Consider the following 17,374-nt stretch of genomic DNA (forward strand, 5'->3'; position numbering starts at 1 on the left):
TCTTCTCTTCTCTTCTCTTCTCTTCTCTTCTCTTCTCTTCTCTTCTCATGCTAACGTTATCTGAAATTTAAAAAGAGAAAAAACAAATAACAGGATTTTTCCACATAAATCCCACAGATAAATCCTTTTTTCCTTTTTAAGGAGATGGTCTAAACTAAATATGCTATTAAGAAAGTAAACAAAAGAACGAGCATGCAACAGATTGTATCCAAAAGTTCCTATTGAGAGTTTCATTGAGCTCCAGAATTCTTTTTCCAGTTCTACTAAATTTGCTTTTTCTCTCCTTCCCCCTAGGAAGTGTCTCCCTGTGTTTGATTTGTGCAGAGTGCAAGGAATGGAAGTCTATTTCCACTGTTAGAACCACTGACCTAGGGCAGGAACGGGAATATTTCACTTGGAAACAAAGGACAGAGGATAAGGGGAAAAAAAAAAAAAAGGACAAAAAACAACCCTAACATCTTGGCAGTAAAATTTGCCAAAAATGTAAGGCTTGAATTGTGCCGTTCTGGAAACAAAATACAATATCAGTATGTGTGCTAATACAGTAACTTGATAGTAGATTACTGATTAGGTTAGAAGGAACTCTGAGTCATCAGCTTTTCTTGTGCTTTTTTAATTAAAAAATAAATAAATCACTCTCGAAACTGTCCTCACTGCAATTTTCTTCTAAGTGTTTTTCTTTGACTTTAACTAAAAGAAAAAAAAGCTCTCCAATTCCAAATTGATAAATGCTCTGCGCTACCATTCATTAGGTGATGAGAGTGTGGAGTGGGAAGATCTTCAGGCTGTTAAAATGCTTGGCTCCTTTCGATTGTGCCTGCGTAATTCTGGGTACTTCATCTTATCTTTCCTCATCTGCTTTCTCCAGCTGTGAGGATCGTGTTCCCCTTTCCTCTGTAAAGCACTTCTGGAGCAGACCATGACAAGAAATGATTGCTGAAACCACACTGCAGGCTGTGGGTATGTCCAAGTCAGCCTTAATGCCTACTGCTTTGTTTCCGAGGAACTTACCATGACAGAAGCAAGCCATAACCCTTGCTTTTCTCTGTCCTTACCCCAGTTTTCCTACCAAATTAACAGGTAAACCCCCATCTCGCTGCCCTGCTCCACAGGTTTTGACAGTACCAGGCTCTGGTCCAGCTACTAGGTCATTGTGAGCACTTCTCTCAGCTCCCATTGGCATCATGTAAATTGTGCTATTACCTGCTTTGCCGTGGCTTCTCCACTTTGAAAGGACTTCATTAAAGTGGAATCTATTTTTTATAAAGAACATGTAATACAGAGCCAAAATGAACTTTTTTTTTTGTTTCCCAACTTTCGACTGCTTCTCATCCTATTCAAAGGCATTCTGAGCTGCTGCTTTCTTTGTGCAAGTACTCAGTCATATAGATTTTCCATCACCAGAGCTTTATGTCAAAGAATGTGTTATCAAAGGAAAGATTTTTTTTTTTTTTAATTTCCTTTTACAAATAGAAGAAAATTGCTTTGTTTTCCTGATTCCCAGAAGACTAACACAACTTCTTGTCAAAACAAAAAGGAAAAAAAAATATCTTTGTTCTGAGTGTTTCTGTATGGATTAAAAAGATCATTTGGAGGGACCATTTATTTTAATTCTAAGTTTCCTGAGCAAACAAAAACCCTCTTTCAATTCAAATAGGCATGGAAAAACTCCTTAACTTTAGAACCAAAAAGATAGTATCTAATGTGCCTAATTTTCTATTAGAGCAGGCTCTCTTGTTATACCATTGGATGTTTTCGCTGTGGAAAACAAAAAATAAATCCTAAGACTCAGATATTAGACAAGCTGGCAATCTTTTCTCATTCTTGGCTGATGGGTGACTGACATAAAAAAGACTCAAGCAACCTTTTGGGTTTTCTCAAAGGAACAGAGAACTGTATGAGCTAGGAAGCTTCCTCTAGTGATGTAAGTTATTCTTCTGATGCTAGCAGAAAAGTTGTAAAAAAGCAGGGAAAAGCCTGGTTTGTAGGTAGAATTGTTTTTTATCTGTTCAGGATAAATAATGCAGTTTTCATCACAAAATTATGTAAACTATTTCCTAATTTGGTAAATTTTACAAAAGGGCAAAATGAATGAAGTTGATACTTTTAGAAATAGTAATAGGAGTGGTTCCTGCATCAGTGGTCTGCTATCCACATCACCAGCCTGAAGTCTTCCTTTGTCCCGTTTTGGTCTGTAGACCAGTTCTTTGAAGATATGTCTGGATGGAAGAGAAGGTGTTGACTAGCTTTAGGAAGAGAACACATTTGCAAACTAATTTGAAGGGTGAGCTTAACTGATGCTAAACTGGCGAGTGGCTCTTACTGCTTGGTAAGCCTGCTTTTTCGGAAACCCTCCTCTACAGCAAGAACACAAAATGCTGGCAGGAGCCCTTAGGTAGCTTTAAGCTGTTGGTACAAGCTGTCACTTTGATTACTCGGCAAAAGGGTGTTCAAACCTATAAATGGCTTTGGCACAGCCCAGTCTCTCGTCATAGTTTCCTGGATGGGGAATTTTGCCAAGTACTGCACTAATAAGTTGAGGGGCTGGGGCATCACAAGGTTTCCAGGCATAAGATGCCTGTTCGCATTTGCTGGGGGATTTTTAGCTTGGCTTTATGGCTATTTTTTTTTTTTTTCCCTGGAATTATACGTAGGAGGAAATTCAGGAGGAAATGCTGAGAAATCATTAGTATCCATTCTTCCACTTTTTAGCTTTCATTATTTAAAATCCTTTTAGAAGTAGGGCTTGATTGTTTTGTTGTTTTTGACAAGTCTCTAGCTGATGTAGTTGGCAGTGGATCACGTCCAAACTCCTGTGGTTTCCACACTATCCCTTTTCCCTACAGATGAAAACCAAAAAGCCTTCCCCGGTGATTCAGAACGTCTGAACCAAGCTTACTTATGGGTTATACCTAATAACAAGAAAACCAGCTAAAACATAAGAAGCTGGTGTTAAAAGCTTCAGGTAACTAACACAGTTTGACATTTGGAAAGCATCACTCACCCTCTGAGTGCATAATAATTGACAAGAACAGCTTCTCCCCATCTTGGTTTATCTCAGTGTAAGCAAGGAGGTCACCATTGGGTTTTTGCTTTGTTCTTTTGAATGCAAAACCAAATTCCCAGATCTTACTGTTATTTTTTTTCTTCTCTTTTTCTTACAAGGATGAATGTCTGGTTAGGTAGAAAGCTTAGACCAAGCTCAGAAAAGCCAGTTTGAACACAGCAGTTGTTCATGTAGTGTCACCTCCTAGAACAGCAGTATCCCGATCTTCCCATTGCTCTCCATCAGCTGCTGCCATTTTGCACTTTCAGCAGAACAAGCTTCGGCTGCCTTTTACTAGAGCATATTTTGAACCCTTGCAAACATGTGCTTTAAGGAAATTTACTTTGGGTAAAGTAATTATGTGAAGCCACAGTACAGAAAAGCAAATCTAGTCTCATTAAATTAATGATGACATTAGTAGGTCTCATCCTTTTGACTTCATTTTTATTCATGGTTTAGAAGGAGAAAAACAAACACCTCAGCAATTTCTCAAACTCAAGTGAAGGAATGTTCCTAAATCTCCTATCTAAGGAGAAGACAACAGCATGAAGGCAGAAGTATCGAACAAAAAATACTGACTTTTGGAGATAAATATATATTTTTTCCACTGTAAAACTACTTTTTTTTTTTTTTTTTTGGTGATGCATCTTTTGCATCATCTGTTTCCCTTTAGTTCTGTGCAAAGCTAACTTGTTCCATTTTTTAATTTCTCTATTTTTTTGCTTTGTGCTATTTTAGCCTATTGTAATAAATAAGAGGAAATGTAATAGTTATCAGAAACTATTGAACTACAATTTTAGTATTTTCAGTAGATAAATGTGTTTCATTCTGAAAACTTCTTTTCGTCCTTCAGTTTAGAAGCATCCTCTATTGGGAACAACCATGATTTGCCTGCAGTTGCTTAGTTTTAAGATGGTTGTAGTACATGAGCACAACACAAAATGGATGACAGGACTGAAGATAGGAAAATGCAAAAATAGTATAGATAGTTTTAAGGCTAGATATTTTAAGAAAAAAAAATCAAACCTTTCTATTTCAAAAACCAGACAGTTTATAGTCCAAGTCCTTTGAGTTTTTAGCTGAGTGTGAAAAGCTCCTTTTATATAGAGATAATGATTTCTGTAATGTCTCTCAGTCAGTTTATTGGTTTGTAGACATGAATTTTATGAAAGAAAATCCTTTAATTTTGTGTATGCCTATTCATATGTGCAGTTGTCGTGATAACAGATTTGCACTGAAACTTTTAAATCTCTGACACAAACCAATATGATGATTCTAGCATCGTGGTTCTGATGCAGTTAGTCAGAAATCTGATAAGAAAAACACAAGTACTTACTGAATTTAGCTGACTTGATGCTGGAGAGGTCTAGGCAGACTTTAATACACGGTCTCACACTTTTCTGCAGTGACCCTCTTCAGCCATACAAACCCATTTTTGCAATTAAGTTTTGCTGAGAGTTCATGACTCCCTCTGAGTTGCAAGCCATTGTCTGGGAACAGTTGCTTTAATTTTGAGCTATTCATTTCAATGCCTTCTTTCTAATTGTTTTGTACAATGCCTTATTGTGAATAGAGTTTCATGTAACTTTCATTGAATAGCTGATGGATCGGGAATTGTTAAAAACCTTGCACCAGTTCCTTGTGACACTTCTGCCTCCTTTCCTACCAGCCTGTGCTGTAGAAGTTCCAGCTTATTCAACAAGCGTCATTGTTGAGTCTAGATTTAGGTGAGCTGTGTAAGGCCTTCTGAATATAAAGACAGTTTTTAAACTTGATAAAGGACTTTATAGGAAATTTATGAAGAATAGATGATGTCTCATAGGCATTCACCAGCCTGGGTTCATGACAGATGCTGCAGAATCCGTGGTGGACCAAGCTTTTTAAGCCCAAAGCTTTCATGCTCAAGTGGGATGCAGAGCATGGAAAGCTGAGCTTATTAGTGAATTACGGTTGAGAAATGTATTTATTAGCATTTTTTTTTTCTGTGTAAGGCTTGTAGTGGAGGAGAAATCTGAGAGTATGTGTGAGCTGTGGATGGTTCCTAGCTAGCAGCAAATATTTTGTTGTCCTTCTACCAAGGAAATGCCACTGCAACTCCAGAACCCGTTGATATAGTTGTTTGCCCAGCCGTGCCATGCATCTTGCTTGAGAATATCTTACCTTGCTTGAGGTTGGCTCTGTTTATCAGTAACTTGATTTTACTCACAGAGAGATGTTTTGGAGATCATGCTGCAACTATACGGCAGGACCTGTCCAAAATCAAAACTCATTGCATGTAATCTGTTCTTCGCTAACAGACCAGTATAGATTTTATTTTGATTCAATACATGTAATATTTTCTGTATGTTCACGGAGGACTTTGGTGAAAACATAAAAGTGTAACCATAAAATATAGACCCACTTCACGTCCAGTTACAACTTGTGTTAAGCTTTTTTATTATTATTATTTTGATGGCAACTCTTTTGACTTGTATGTTTTGTCATCTAGTTAGGTGTTCTGGGTAGGTATATCAGGTGTGATAAGATGTATAAAACTTAGAACATATTCTTGTGAACTGTTCTGGCCCAAACAACAAACTAAGCAGAAAGAAATTCAAGTAAGTAGTAGAGACAAATAATTTATTTTTGCCTGGTTTTGTATAGTTTTCTGTATTATTTCTTTTAAGGATAATTTAAAAATGTAAAAGTTGCAGAAAAGAAAACTCTCTGTTTGCCACGAAGTTTTGGTTTTCTCTTCAGTAATAAAGCGTTTTCTGACTTTTGAGTATAATCTCATACCAATGCTACCAAAGGTATGGATAAAGTTTAATTATTTTATGCTCCCTCTACTGGCCTTACAGCTGTGCAGCATAGACTTATCCCACACCTGAAAAAAAAAAAAAAAAACAACAACCTTGCAACAGTTTTGTGGAAGTTGAGAGTTAGTGGGAATTGGGAAAACATTTTTATCTGGGTGACTCAGCTTTGAGCAGTAAGTAACCCTTCAGTAACAGTGGGAACTTTTAGAAAAGGAACAAAAATGATATTTTATGATAACTTTGAGTAAGTTCAGTTACAGCAGGTGTGCAATCTGTTGGTACGATATAGGAGAGCTGTGCATCTACCATAAATTACACTGTACATTGTGTCCAAAAATTGTTTCATTTTTCTTGCTTGAGCTTCATGAAAATCATCGTATGTAGTACAACGTGGAAAAGCAGAACTGAACTGAAAAAGTTGTTCAAAAATAAGTGAAATAGCCCAAACTTGTTTGAAGCTAAGGTGCAAAACCTGTTGTGCCTGGGAACATTGTCTTGATAGAGATCACTTAAGAACTATTACGTATTCTTTTTTGTTTTGTTTTGTTTTGTTTGTTTGTTTTTGAAGCTGGACCTGTGATCTGCAGAATGCTAACATACCCTCCAACTCGAAGAGCCTTAATTGTGGGTTGTGGTCTGCAGATGTTTCAACAACTGTCAGGGATTAACACCGTCATGTATGTATTTACTGCTTGCTTCTCTTTTAAAAATACTTTTAAAATACTTTTTAAAAAGTCAATTAGACCAATAGCAGTTGTAGATGGGCTTCTGGACAAATTCTGAAATGTGAAAAATTGAGTGTGAGAGCTGGAATGCTGCTTTTAAATCTGGATGTTGGTATATTTGGTATAATATTGGTATGAGAAGATGCCAGTATAAGGGTAAACATTTATATAGATGACAGTGCAAACTACTGAGAGACATTGTATTATATGTTAGGGCTTACGGTTAAAGCTATGCAAGTATAGATAAGAAAGTACTCTTATGGCTTGAATTTGTGTGCAAATAGATCAAAATACTGTGAGGGCTAGACTGTTGACCATGTAAATGGGGTGGAAAATTACTGTGAAGTGCTAAAGGAGGTAAGATGCTGAGGCAAGAAGCATTTGCCATTATTATATGTTCTATTACGTGTACGAAGACTCAGCAAATGTAGAGGTGAAGAAGAATATATTGGGTTTTCTGATAAGCTGTCAGCTCACATGAGGAGTAGCTTTTGATAAATGTGCAGTGCACAAGACCTAGTTTAAGATGAAATTACTGCTGAGCTATCCTGCAAAAGTAGCCATAACAAATGATTTCCATATTGGTTTACGAGCAAGTGTAAAATACATTGCAGTAGCATCTTATAGAGAGAACTACAGCTAAATGAGGGAGATTTTAAGGAAACAGTTATAAGGAACAGGTAAAATAATAAAGCTTTTAGTGGTATCAAGAGCTACCATATAAAATATTAGAGTAAATATCTACCCTCTATCATAAGGGGGAAAAAACAGTATTGTTAAACTGCAAATAAGGGAGATTTGTAACACGCTTTATAAAGAGAGACTTTATACAATAGAATTTGTAAGCCAAAGTGGAAAACGGGAGAACGAATAGCTGCTAAGTTACATGTGAAAAACAGAAGACAGGCACAGAAGGAGCTTTGAGGAGATCTTCAGGCTCATCAGAACCAAGAGACCTAAGAAGGTTTCAGGGCTCAGTATGCATCAGGGCTCTGTGAGAACAGTAGCAGAAGATAAATCTGCAGCAGCAAATCTTAAAGACTCCTTTTGCATCTGTGTTAATTATGGAAGGTATATCAAAGTTCCCACGCTAGAGCTTACACACTAGAGCTTGCAAAAGGTCTGCTTCAAATTGAAGTGTTATGGGAAGAAAATTTAGAATAAGCTGATTAAAATGAATTATAACAAATTGCCTGGACTAATCAGCGTACAACAACAAGTCTGGGCTACTTCAAATCCATAGTGAAAAAGAATTTGCAAATGTAGCTTAGTCTGTGTGAAGCTGCAGCCCAGAAAGTTTTATTTCTGTCCATATCAAAATTAAAATTATCATAAAATCAAAGGAGAAGATGTGTTTGTAAATATGAAAAATATGTACATACGGAAAGTAAAATAATAAAGAAGAGCCAACATGATTGCTGTAGACCGACTATAACTGCCAAGTCTGTTGGTGGGCGTGTGAGGACTACCATACGAACTGACTATCCTAGCCAATGTTGCCAGAGTTTATTGAAGCAACCATGTGGTCAAAAAAGTAAGAGAGAAGTCTTAGGTTAAGAAACAAAGCTAAGAAATAAGGATAAGAATAAAATATAGGTTATCACAATGAAGGAAAGTCAGGAGTAGGATCCTGCAGGGATCTATGTGGAAGTCTTTGCTATTCAGCATTTTAAGTCAGTGAAAGGGGCAAAACAGCAAAAATCAGCTTGTACTCATACACTATTCAGAAGATTAAAATCCTCAAATCTGTGAAAATGAATAGCTGTGGGAAGATGATACAAAATAACATATTAATAAAATGGCAAAAGCGTTAACTTTTTAATACTATTCAATAATGCTTCCAGGAGGGAACTGGATAGAGATCTTGAAGCTGAATATAGCCACGGTGATATCCATGTGATATCCATGTGATATCCGGTGATATCCAATGAATAAACACCACGGTGATATCCATGACTAGGCTGGAACAGTACAAACAGTTGTCATTTTTTTTTTTTAAATATCAATAAACCGGGTTGTATGTGGAGAGAGAGATCCCGTATTTGAACAGGATGGTTAGAACTCTGCAGCTTGGAAAAGAAATAAGCTCAGAAGAAATGCATGATATAGAAAACTGCTAATGTTGTGCAGAAGATGGGGAGGGTATGGTTATTCATTATTTCGTATAGTTTTGTTGACCCCTGGTTCTTACCCAGCAGTTGGTTTAAAATAAACAGAAGGAAACATTTTTTCATGCAGTGCATAATTATATAGTGGAACTCATTGCCACGGGATGTTACAGATGCCAAAAGTAGAAATAAGTTTAGAAGGTAATTAGGGAACCTGATATAATAAATAAACATTGTTAAAGTATTAGTAAACATGATGTGGATGCAACCTCTGGCCAAGGACAGTCATTCTCATGTTTTGGTTCTTACTACTTTAGGGATCTTTATTAGGCTAGAACCAAAAATTGACAGTTCACAAGTCTTGTGACGCTGGTAGGTTGACTCTACTTATTTTAACCTTCATGTGTTGTAAAATCTCAAACTACTTTCTCTGTAGGAGGTTCTACAAATAGTTTGGAATTGACCTAATTCGCTCTTGAATGTGTAGGAGGACAGAATTGCAATTATAAAACATAGCTGGATCTTAACTTCAGAATAACAAAATGTCTATAATAAACACGTGAAGGCACTGTTGTTAAAGGACTGCCTTGTAAACCCTTCGAATTATCCAGTATTTTTGAATAATCCATCCAATACAAGTACATTTTTGGTTATCAGGTATGCAAGATAAACATTCTGCTATGAAAGGACATTTATCAAATATAAGTAATCTGCTGTCTATTGATGGTTTGCTTGCATAAAAGTTGATGATTGGTTTTTAATGCAGTAATTAAGTGGTACCTTATGGAACTGTCAGGTTGTATTAACTCTCTAAGCACTGTTTTCCTCTCCATAACAGTTGGTTCTGTCATTCTGGGATTGCTGTTTTGTAGTACCAGGAAAATGGATGTTGTAGGATTGTGTGGACACACTGGTTTTGCAAACTCACTTAGCAAAATGTGTTGATCACAAAAATTGTTTTGATGGTGGTTGTTCACTTAAGTTTTTGTTGCTGCTGAGAATCCTCTATTCTTGCTACACCCCTTTGTAGGCTGCAAGAGAAGGGGCTGATAACTCTGACTTGTTTTTGCCTACCTTTCCCTTGCAAAAAATTTAGCAGCCTCCAGTTTTCCCCTTTGCCTTTACAAATTTCCACGGGACTCTTCTGCACTGTGACCAGTTAAGCTGGCAGTGTCTATAATGGGCCCCAACTTGTTCTAATCTTTTGACTTGGGGCATGCCATTACTTCTCATGCAGAAGAATTCATTAAATCTTGTATATTAACATAAGAAGGAAAGGCCAGAGGAGTGGTTTGTGTGGGTCTGGAAAATTCAATTTAAAAAAATCAAATCACAGAGCAGGACAGTGAAATGAAAATAGAAGGAAGAAAGCAGTTGTAGAATAATTTAATACTTCCCCAAATTGTATATGCTTTACTGAATAGCTCTTCTATTTAAGAAAACAAAAATTTTAATTAAAAAACAATGGGTGTTAGAGGTAGGGAGTTATATAGAGAAATTTTGCAGGGGTCTAAAAGTAGTCACCAACTGTTCCCAGGAGTAGAAGAGATCCTAAAAAGCAGGGGAAAAACAAATAAACAAACAAAAACTAAAACACATGGAGTCAACAACAAAAATCTAGACCTTCAATATTTAAGGGTTAATTTTCTAGTTAAAAATTGGGTACAAGTAGTGAACCCAATGAGAGCAACAAAGTCCATGTATAGCTGGATTTCCCTTAAGAATTCTGGTAAGAATTCTTGAGGTCTGTACTCTTGGCATGCTGCTTTGCAATAAAATAGTTTTTGCACAGAAATAGTTTCATATTGTATCAGCCCTGTATGTGCATAGGATCCAACCGTGAGGAGCCATGGTCCTGAACGAGATGTTATTGAAATGGTGAGGACTGCGTGCAGAGCAACCTCTGCATCGAGGGGGTGGATCTAAAACAGAAGCAAAATGTAAAAATAGGCTAAGGAGCGTGTGTCTCTCATGGGAACAAATTCTAGCATGATAAATTTAGTCAATAAAAGAATAAAGCTCAGTGACCTATTGATATTATTTTATTTTTTCCCCTAAGAACAAGGATACCACTGCTGTTAGAATGCCTGAAGTAGAAGAAATGTTTCTTTTGTCCTGGCTTTTGCCAGTTTAACTGACCTGTAAGAGATAAAGTCACGCAATTTTAGACAACCATCTCTAACACTGCTGCAAGGAGGTCTGAAATGGTTTAACTTTTCCCTTCTTTATCATTCTGGTATTTTCTCATCTTGAAAACAGAAACTCCCTCTTTCAAGCCTAGATTGACAGATATGTCTGTATACTAAAAAAGGCTCTGGGAAGGAAGTTCTATTCCAGGATAGCAAGTTAGCTATTTAATAGTAACATATTCAAGAATTGTGTTGAAACAGTGGTAGGCAGGTATTTTCTAGCCCACTGTGATCTGTAGTTAAAACATGGGTGAAGAGGGTCATTTTAAGGTAAAACTATAAGCTCAGGTTTCCCATTAGTTCCATCTTGCAATAATAATAATAATAGTAATAATAATCAAAATGGCAGAAAATCATTTCTTTTGGAGTGGGAAAGAGGGGGGACTTGAAGGATCTGGCTATTTCAGATTGTCTGGTGAAAACCAGCAATAGAGTGTCTTAGCTATATTCTTAAATCCCAGCAGGATTGTGACTTCTGAAAACATTTCTGATACTGTGCAGCTTTATTGCAGTCAAGAAAAAAAAAATCATGGGCAAGAAAGCTTTTTTGGAAAAATCCTGAGTTATCTTGAATGCTAAGTGGTAATTTAGCCATAATTGGAGACAGTTCCGTATTGTCTTGTCAGAACGGCATGTAGGTATTATCTATCGCTTGTGCTGGAGTTTGTGCTGCTCTTTTCGGGGCTAACCGATGTACTTTCACATAGGCTGCTCGTGCCCTCAAGACTCTCCGTCTGAGATAAGAGACAGCTGTATCATCTTAATTAATTCTATTCTCACCAAACTTTAAGAAAAGTGGACTTGATGAAAGCCAAACAAAATAATTTGTTCTGCAGTTGAGACAGTAAGCTTGATGTGATGTTAATTTAGTCATTTGCTATTATCTTTTCACATTGTGTTAGAAAAGCTTTCTGTAACAGGAACGTGGTATAATATATCGATGGGGAGAGTTTATGGCCTTCAGCATTTTTATTAACATTTAAGCTCATGTTTTGCTGGTGCATGTGATCTGTTTTTCCTAGTTAATAAAACGATTTTTTTAAAATTAAGATATCCTTGCATCTCCTAAAAGTTAAGTGAATCCGCATGTAAAATTTATTCATGTCTGGATTTGGTCCACAGATGCTTTTGAGCTTTACCAGGATTTTTTTTTTTTCCCTAATCTGTGCAAGCAAACAAAAGAACAACAAAAAAAAGAGATGATTAAAAAAAAAAAAAAGGCAACTTTCTCCAGCTGGCAAGAAATAGGGAGTGGAAGAAAATGCTACATGGAGAAGGGAAAAAGCTCGGAGTTTTGAGAGAGGAGAAGAAGCCAGAGAAAAGAAGGGAGAAGACAAAAGAGGACAAGAGGAGGTTATATAACAAGCGGAAATTGAAGGTTTGAAGATAAGTTAAGAATATTAAAAACAATTAACATGAAAAGTGAATAAATACCACACTGAATGCAAATGAGGGAGCGAGAGAAAAGGAGTGAGACTGGAAAGAATCCAGGATACTTCTGAAGTGTAATGGATGCTAGTGAAGAGTTTAATGGAGTCAAAGAACATTTCCTGGCAGTTTTAATAGCCAGGTTTATTGTGCAGCAATTACAGAGCTCAGACCTGCGAGGAGCTGTAAACCTCAGCCCCTGGTAGCTGCAGTGAGCCCCAGGCACTAGTCACCTCTCTCTAGCATCAAGCCCCAGCAGGAGCTTGCTGCTTTTTTTAAAAACAAACAAAAAACTGAGTAGGTAACATAGGACAGAGGCTCCAGATAAACCCTTGGTATTTTGGTTGGAGATCACTGAAGTGTCTTGTCAAATGGTATTTATATAGGATGTTTCATGAATTACAGCAAAAGTAGTAGCAACCTGCTTTTCTCCTTCAGCATCAGCAACCGTAGATGAATTTATAATCTAAAAAGTAAATTATTTATAAACTATGCCAGATTTATAATTAATAAATTGGTTATTGAAAGAAGGCTTTGCTAGACCACTGACTCTTGATCTGTGTATTGGAAAGATGTCGGCATCTGTAAACAGAGGTTGTAGTGGAAAAATATAACAGCACGTCACATTTTTCTTGTGGTTTGTAGCTAAGCATTGATTTTAAGGTTTTATAAATTTCTTACTGTGTTCTCTGGTTGTGCATTTTAAAACAAATTCCAGAAAGTAGCATACTTTTTTTTTTTTTTTTTTAAAAAAAAAAAAAGCTTAAACAATGTTAAAATATTGTCCAAGTTGCACTGCGTTTATTAAAGAACACTATATCTTTTATTGCAGTCTCCATTTAGATTTAAATTGGGTGACAGCGATGTTTAAGCAGATTGCCATGTAACCTTTATTTTTGCATGACCAGTAACTTCTTTACTTAGCTAATCTCTTAGACCCAACAGTGATTTAAATCTTACGGAAGAGAGGGGCAACTACATTGATGTTCTTAAAACACAGACTTTGTAATGTTGTCAAGACATTTTTGAGAAGTTCTGGCAATTGACAAGTCTAGCTGTCTCTGACACCAGAACAGTAAGCTGCTACTTGCTTAGTTTTTTACCCTTCAATATTGTTTTGTGAATATTTCTCATTTATATGTTTCTCTTCAATTTAGCATTTTCCCCTTAGGCTTTAGAAGGTGTTTAATAAAAACAAAAGACAGCTTATATTGCAGGCTCACTTGCTATTTTGGATAATAACCCTCTATTATAGAGTTCTGATAAATATTTACATTTATTTTTATTTTTATTTTTGAAAAGTGACCCTTCGTTTTACCAGGCCATCCTTTCTTCATATTGAAAGATGTTTTAGATAGTACTGCATGCAAACTCGTAATGTAAAAAACTTCAGTGCAGAAATGAGATGCATCTTTAGAAAATGACTGGCGTAGTATCTAGCTGCTTTTTAGATAGTTTTGGAAAAAAAAAAGTTCAAGTCTAGCCTAGCACTCTAGGGAAGGTGACCGTCCTGTTATACCAAATGCCTCTGTTATACGTGCTATACAGAAATAATTAATTTATAACAGGGCTTCAGAGCAAAAATTGTAGCTAATAAAGAAATTTCCAGTGTTTATGGAAGCAGCCTGTACCAGTTTCACAGTACTTGAAGGAAAATGAAACCCTAACTCTGGTGTTTTAAAACATTTGTACATTCAGCAACCACTTCTCCATAGCAGTGTACTATTATCACAGCTGCGCTTGTTTCCTTTTAAATAAAGGAAACATTAAATATATATATTTAATAAACATATTTAAAAAAAAAAAAGCATTAAAGAGGAAGCTTCAAACATCTGATACTCACCAACTTGTCCTTATCAGACACTAGATTCCTGCATTAAAAAAAGAAGACTATGTTACAAGTTTTCCAAGCCCTTGAACATACATTATTATTATTATTATTATTATTATTATTATTATTATTATTTAAGTTATATTTCTCCTCCCAGTAAATTTGCAGATCTGAAATTAGAGGTTACTAGCTTTGTGGAAATCTCTCATCTTAACTGGAACATCGTTGCACAACATGAATAAAATCTGTTTTGAAGTTGGGAGTGCTGCTTGATGCATAGGGCCTTACATTGGACAGAAATGGTTTCAAAGCCAGCAGCTATGACGCTTACAAATGGGAGCAGGTAGCAGAAACCGTAGGTTGTGTTTGGTGACCGCGTGTTCGTTGGAACTTCAGGCAGTACTTACAACCTCTGGGAAACACCGTGTTTGCAGAGCTGATCCTTCCCATTCTGTCTTCCCCATTGCCTTCATCTCCCCCTGGGCATAACTCCAGGAGAAGCCCCACCATCATTTCTCCACCTCCTGCCCTGAAGTTGTCTCTTCTTCTGCCTTGTCGGGGAGCAAATCTGATACGAGGTGGCTGAAACACGGATGTGTTGGTGACAGCCCAGAGCTGTGCCCAGGAATTAAAAAAACAAGCAAATAAACAACAAGCCAGCCAGCTAAGGAAAACTGCAGCAGGTCTGAGAATAAAATTAACTCTTCGCTCGAGTGAGAGGATGCTGGGACGGGGGGCGAAACGTGCTGCCTCCTACTTCAGATCTGGAACGTGACTTGAGCACCCTGCTGGTATCTGGAAAGGGAAGAAAAACCCTGTTTCAGGAAGGCAGTTCAGTAAACTTTAAATTTTGTAAGTCTGTCATGATATTGCTGAAGTTTGTGTTTCACCTTCTTTGTCAGAAGATGACTCCTGTGCTTTACCAGTTCTGTTTATAGAGTAAAAGCTTTTTTGGATTATTCTTGAGTGTCTTTGCTGGAGATGGCCTGTGTCACCCCATGCCGTGTGAGTATGACCACGTGCACATCTCAGCAGCTTAAGGATTTAATGGTTTAGCTTTAAAGGCAGTAATTTATCAGCTGAAATAACTGTGAGAGTTTGCTTAGGATACCAGTCAGAGAGTGAATCTGTATTAAACAGCAACAAAAAACCACCTGTGAGGCAGCGTTGATAGCACCAAAACCACACTCCACTCAGTTTCAAATTAAAAATAACATTGATCAGAATATGAATCTTCCTTCTCCTCTTGTGCTGACCTTGTGTGGTGGCGAGAAAATAGGCTGAGTCAGTTTGTAAGTAGAGATTTACCATTCATTGTAAAACAAGCAAGCAAAAACCTGTGGCTTGGGTTATTTGGGCAGCGCCCTGCACGGGGCTGCAAGGCTCCCTCTCAGCTGGGAGCCTCTCGCTGCTCATGCTACCTTGTCTGCATTTCATGTTTTCATTCCCGTTGAAATAGGAAAGAAAAACCACACCTTTAAGCCATTAAAAGGAAGAAAAAAGATGCAAAACAAACCAGCGAATCATGATGGAGTTGTTAACTAGATGAAAGCTGTAAGATGTTCGTCTTATTTAAGAAGCCACTTGCTTTGCCAATTTAACTAGTCAAGGCTTTTGGGAGATGGCTTTTAAGGATGCATCCTTGTCCTAAGTCTTGGAGATCAAAGAATGAGTAATTCAGAAAGATGACTTTTCAAGGGACATGTACCAGAGAGATCAGGGAAGTAGTTCGAGATGTTATATAATGCGTATAATGGGATGAAATTAAGAAAAGTAAAATCTGGAATGATTATCAGAACATGGTTTAGTTCTTGGAGTTATTCGTGATATTAGACTGAGAGTGTCTCTTGGGCAAAGGAGGAAACACTCATCATTTCTAACTGCTTAAACTGGTACGTTCTCTATTGTTGTCTTAGAAATAACATTTTCTTCTTTGGTGTTTGAATTAGCAGCAGTGTAATAGAAGGTAAATGTAAGTTCATGTTTAAAAAAAAATTCCTTTGTCTTAAATTTTTACAACCCACCTCTCTCCCAATAATTCTCTTAAGCTATACATGTATTAAAAAGAAACCTAAGCAAACTTATAATAATAAAAAAATCTTAGACTGCCAAGTGCTCAGTCTTGCCAAGCCTCAGTCTTGATCTTGAGGCTGGTGATTATTTGTATTATAATTTTTCTCATGTTTAAGAAACAATGAAAAAAACTTTAACTGCTGAGGAAGCAGGTTCACGGTACTATAATGTGTACTTAACCATGGATTTTCAGACTGTTTTGAAACACTGGATTTTTTTTTCCATTTCATAAATCTTTAAATACTTTTTTTTTTTTCTTTTTTCTTTTTTTTTTTTTTCTGATTTCTCTGTTGCTGAACATGTTTGTTTACTTCTAAACCAAAGCTGGACCTTTAACTCCATGAGCTGAAGAACTACAATGTGAAACCTTTCCTACTTTTTTTTTTTTTTCTTTTTTCCTTACCTTTTCAACTAGTGTCTTGGGTTATTAGCTAGAAGGACTTTTTAATAAAATCTGATCAGCAGGGACTATTTGCGCAAGCACACATCTCCCCCTGTGCTTCCCCAGCTTTTAATAAAAATTAATATAATCTTCAGTGCTAGACTAGCCAGAATGTTGAGATGTTTTTATTAAAACACTGCAAACCATCGTGCTACTAGGGCTTTTTGGTGTTGTTTTGCCTTAATATATATATATATTTTAATGATAGATGACAAAAATCTATTCCTATAGTTCTCCAGGATGTGAAACCATATTTAAAGAAGGATTGTCACTTTGGAGAAAACTCAAAGTATTTATTTAAAGAAATGTACTCAAAATGATCTTTTCTAGCATTTCTTTTTTCGTTATTGAAAGTTTTGTCTTCAGTAGATTTTTTTTTTCCACATTTTTTCTGCTTTGGGTTTCTACTCTTCCTTTTGCCTTTCGTGAAATCATAATGCTATTTGATTTCTATCTGTTGCCTTGGTAATAACTCTTGTGTCACAAAGTCAGTATTAACTTCACTGCAGGACCATACAGGAGGAAATATATGAACTGCATGGGTGGGAGCAAAGTCTTTGTTGGAACATATGGCTTGGGTTATTAGCAATTATGGTGAAACAGTTACCTGGAGTAAAATGGCTTTGCTTTACTTGATGTCTGTACGTGGTGTAGCTGTTGGTAAGTTAAATGCATCTCATTCATGCTGCTCATATGTAAAGCCAAGTAATGAAATGAAGTCAGAGTAGCAATGT

General features: G+C 36.6%; 1 protein-coding gene across 2 annotated transcripts in view; it reads left to right on the forward strand.

Annotated features, from left to right (window-relative positions):
• SLC2A13 (solute carrier family 2 member 13) overlaps positions 1 to 17,374 on the forward strand; it is a 159,088-nt gene that overhangs the window by 63,413 nt on the left and 78,301 nt on the right. For both annotated transcript variants that reach the window (XM_035322975.1, XM_035322965.1), the window contains exon 4: positions 6,413 to 6,521. In XM_035322975.1, the coding sequence (XP_035178866.1) occupies positions 6,413 to 6,521 (109 nt within the window). The remainder of the gene's footprint in view (positions 1 to 6,412; positions 6,522 to 17,374) is intronic.

Source organism: Oxyura jamaicensis, chromosome 1 (assembly GCF_011077185.1).
Source record: "Oxyura jamaicensis isolate SHBP4307 breed ruddy duck chromosome 1, BPBGC_Ojam_1.0, whole genome shotgun sequence".
Lineage (NCBI taxonomy): Eukaryota > Metazoa > Chordata > Aves > Anseriformes > Anatidae > Oxyura > Oxyura jamaicensis.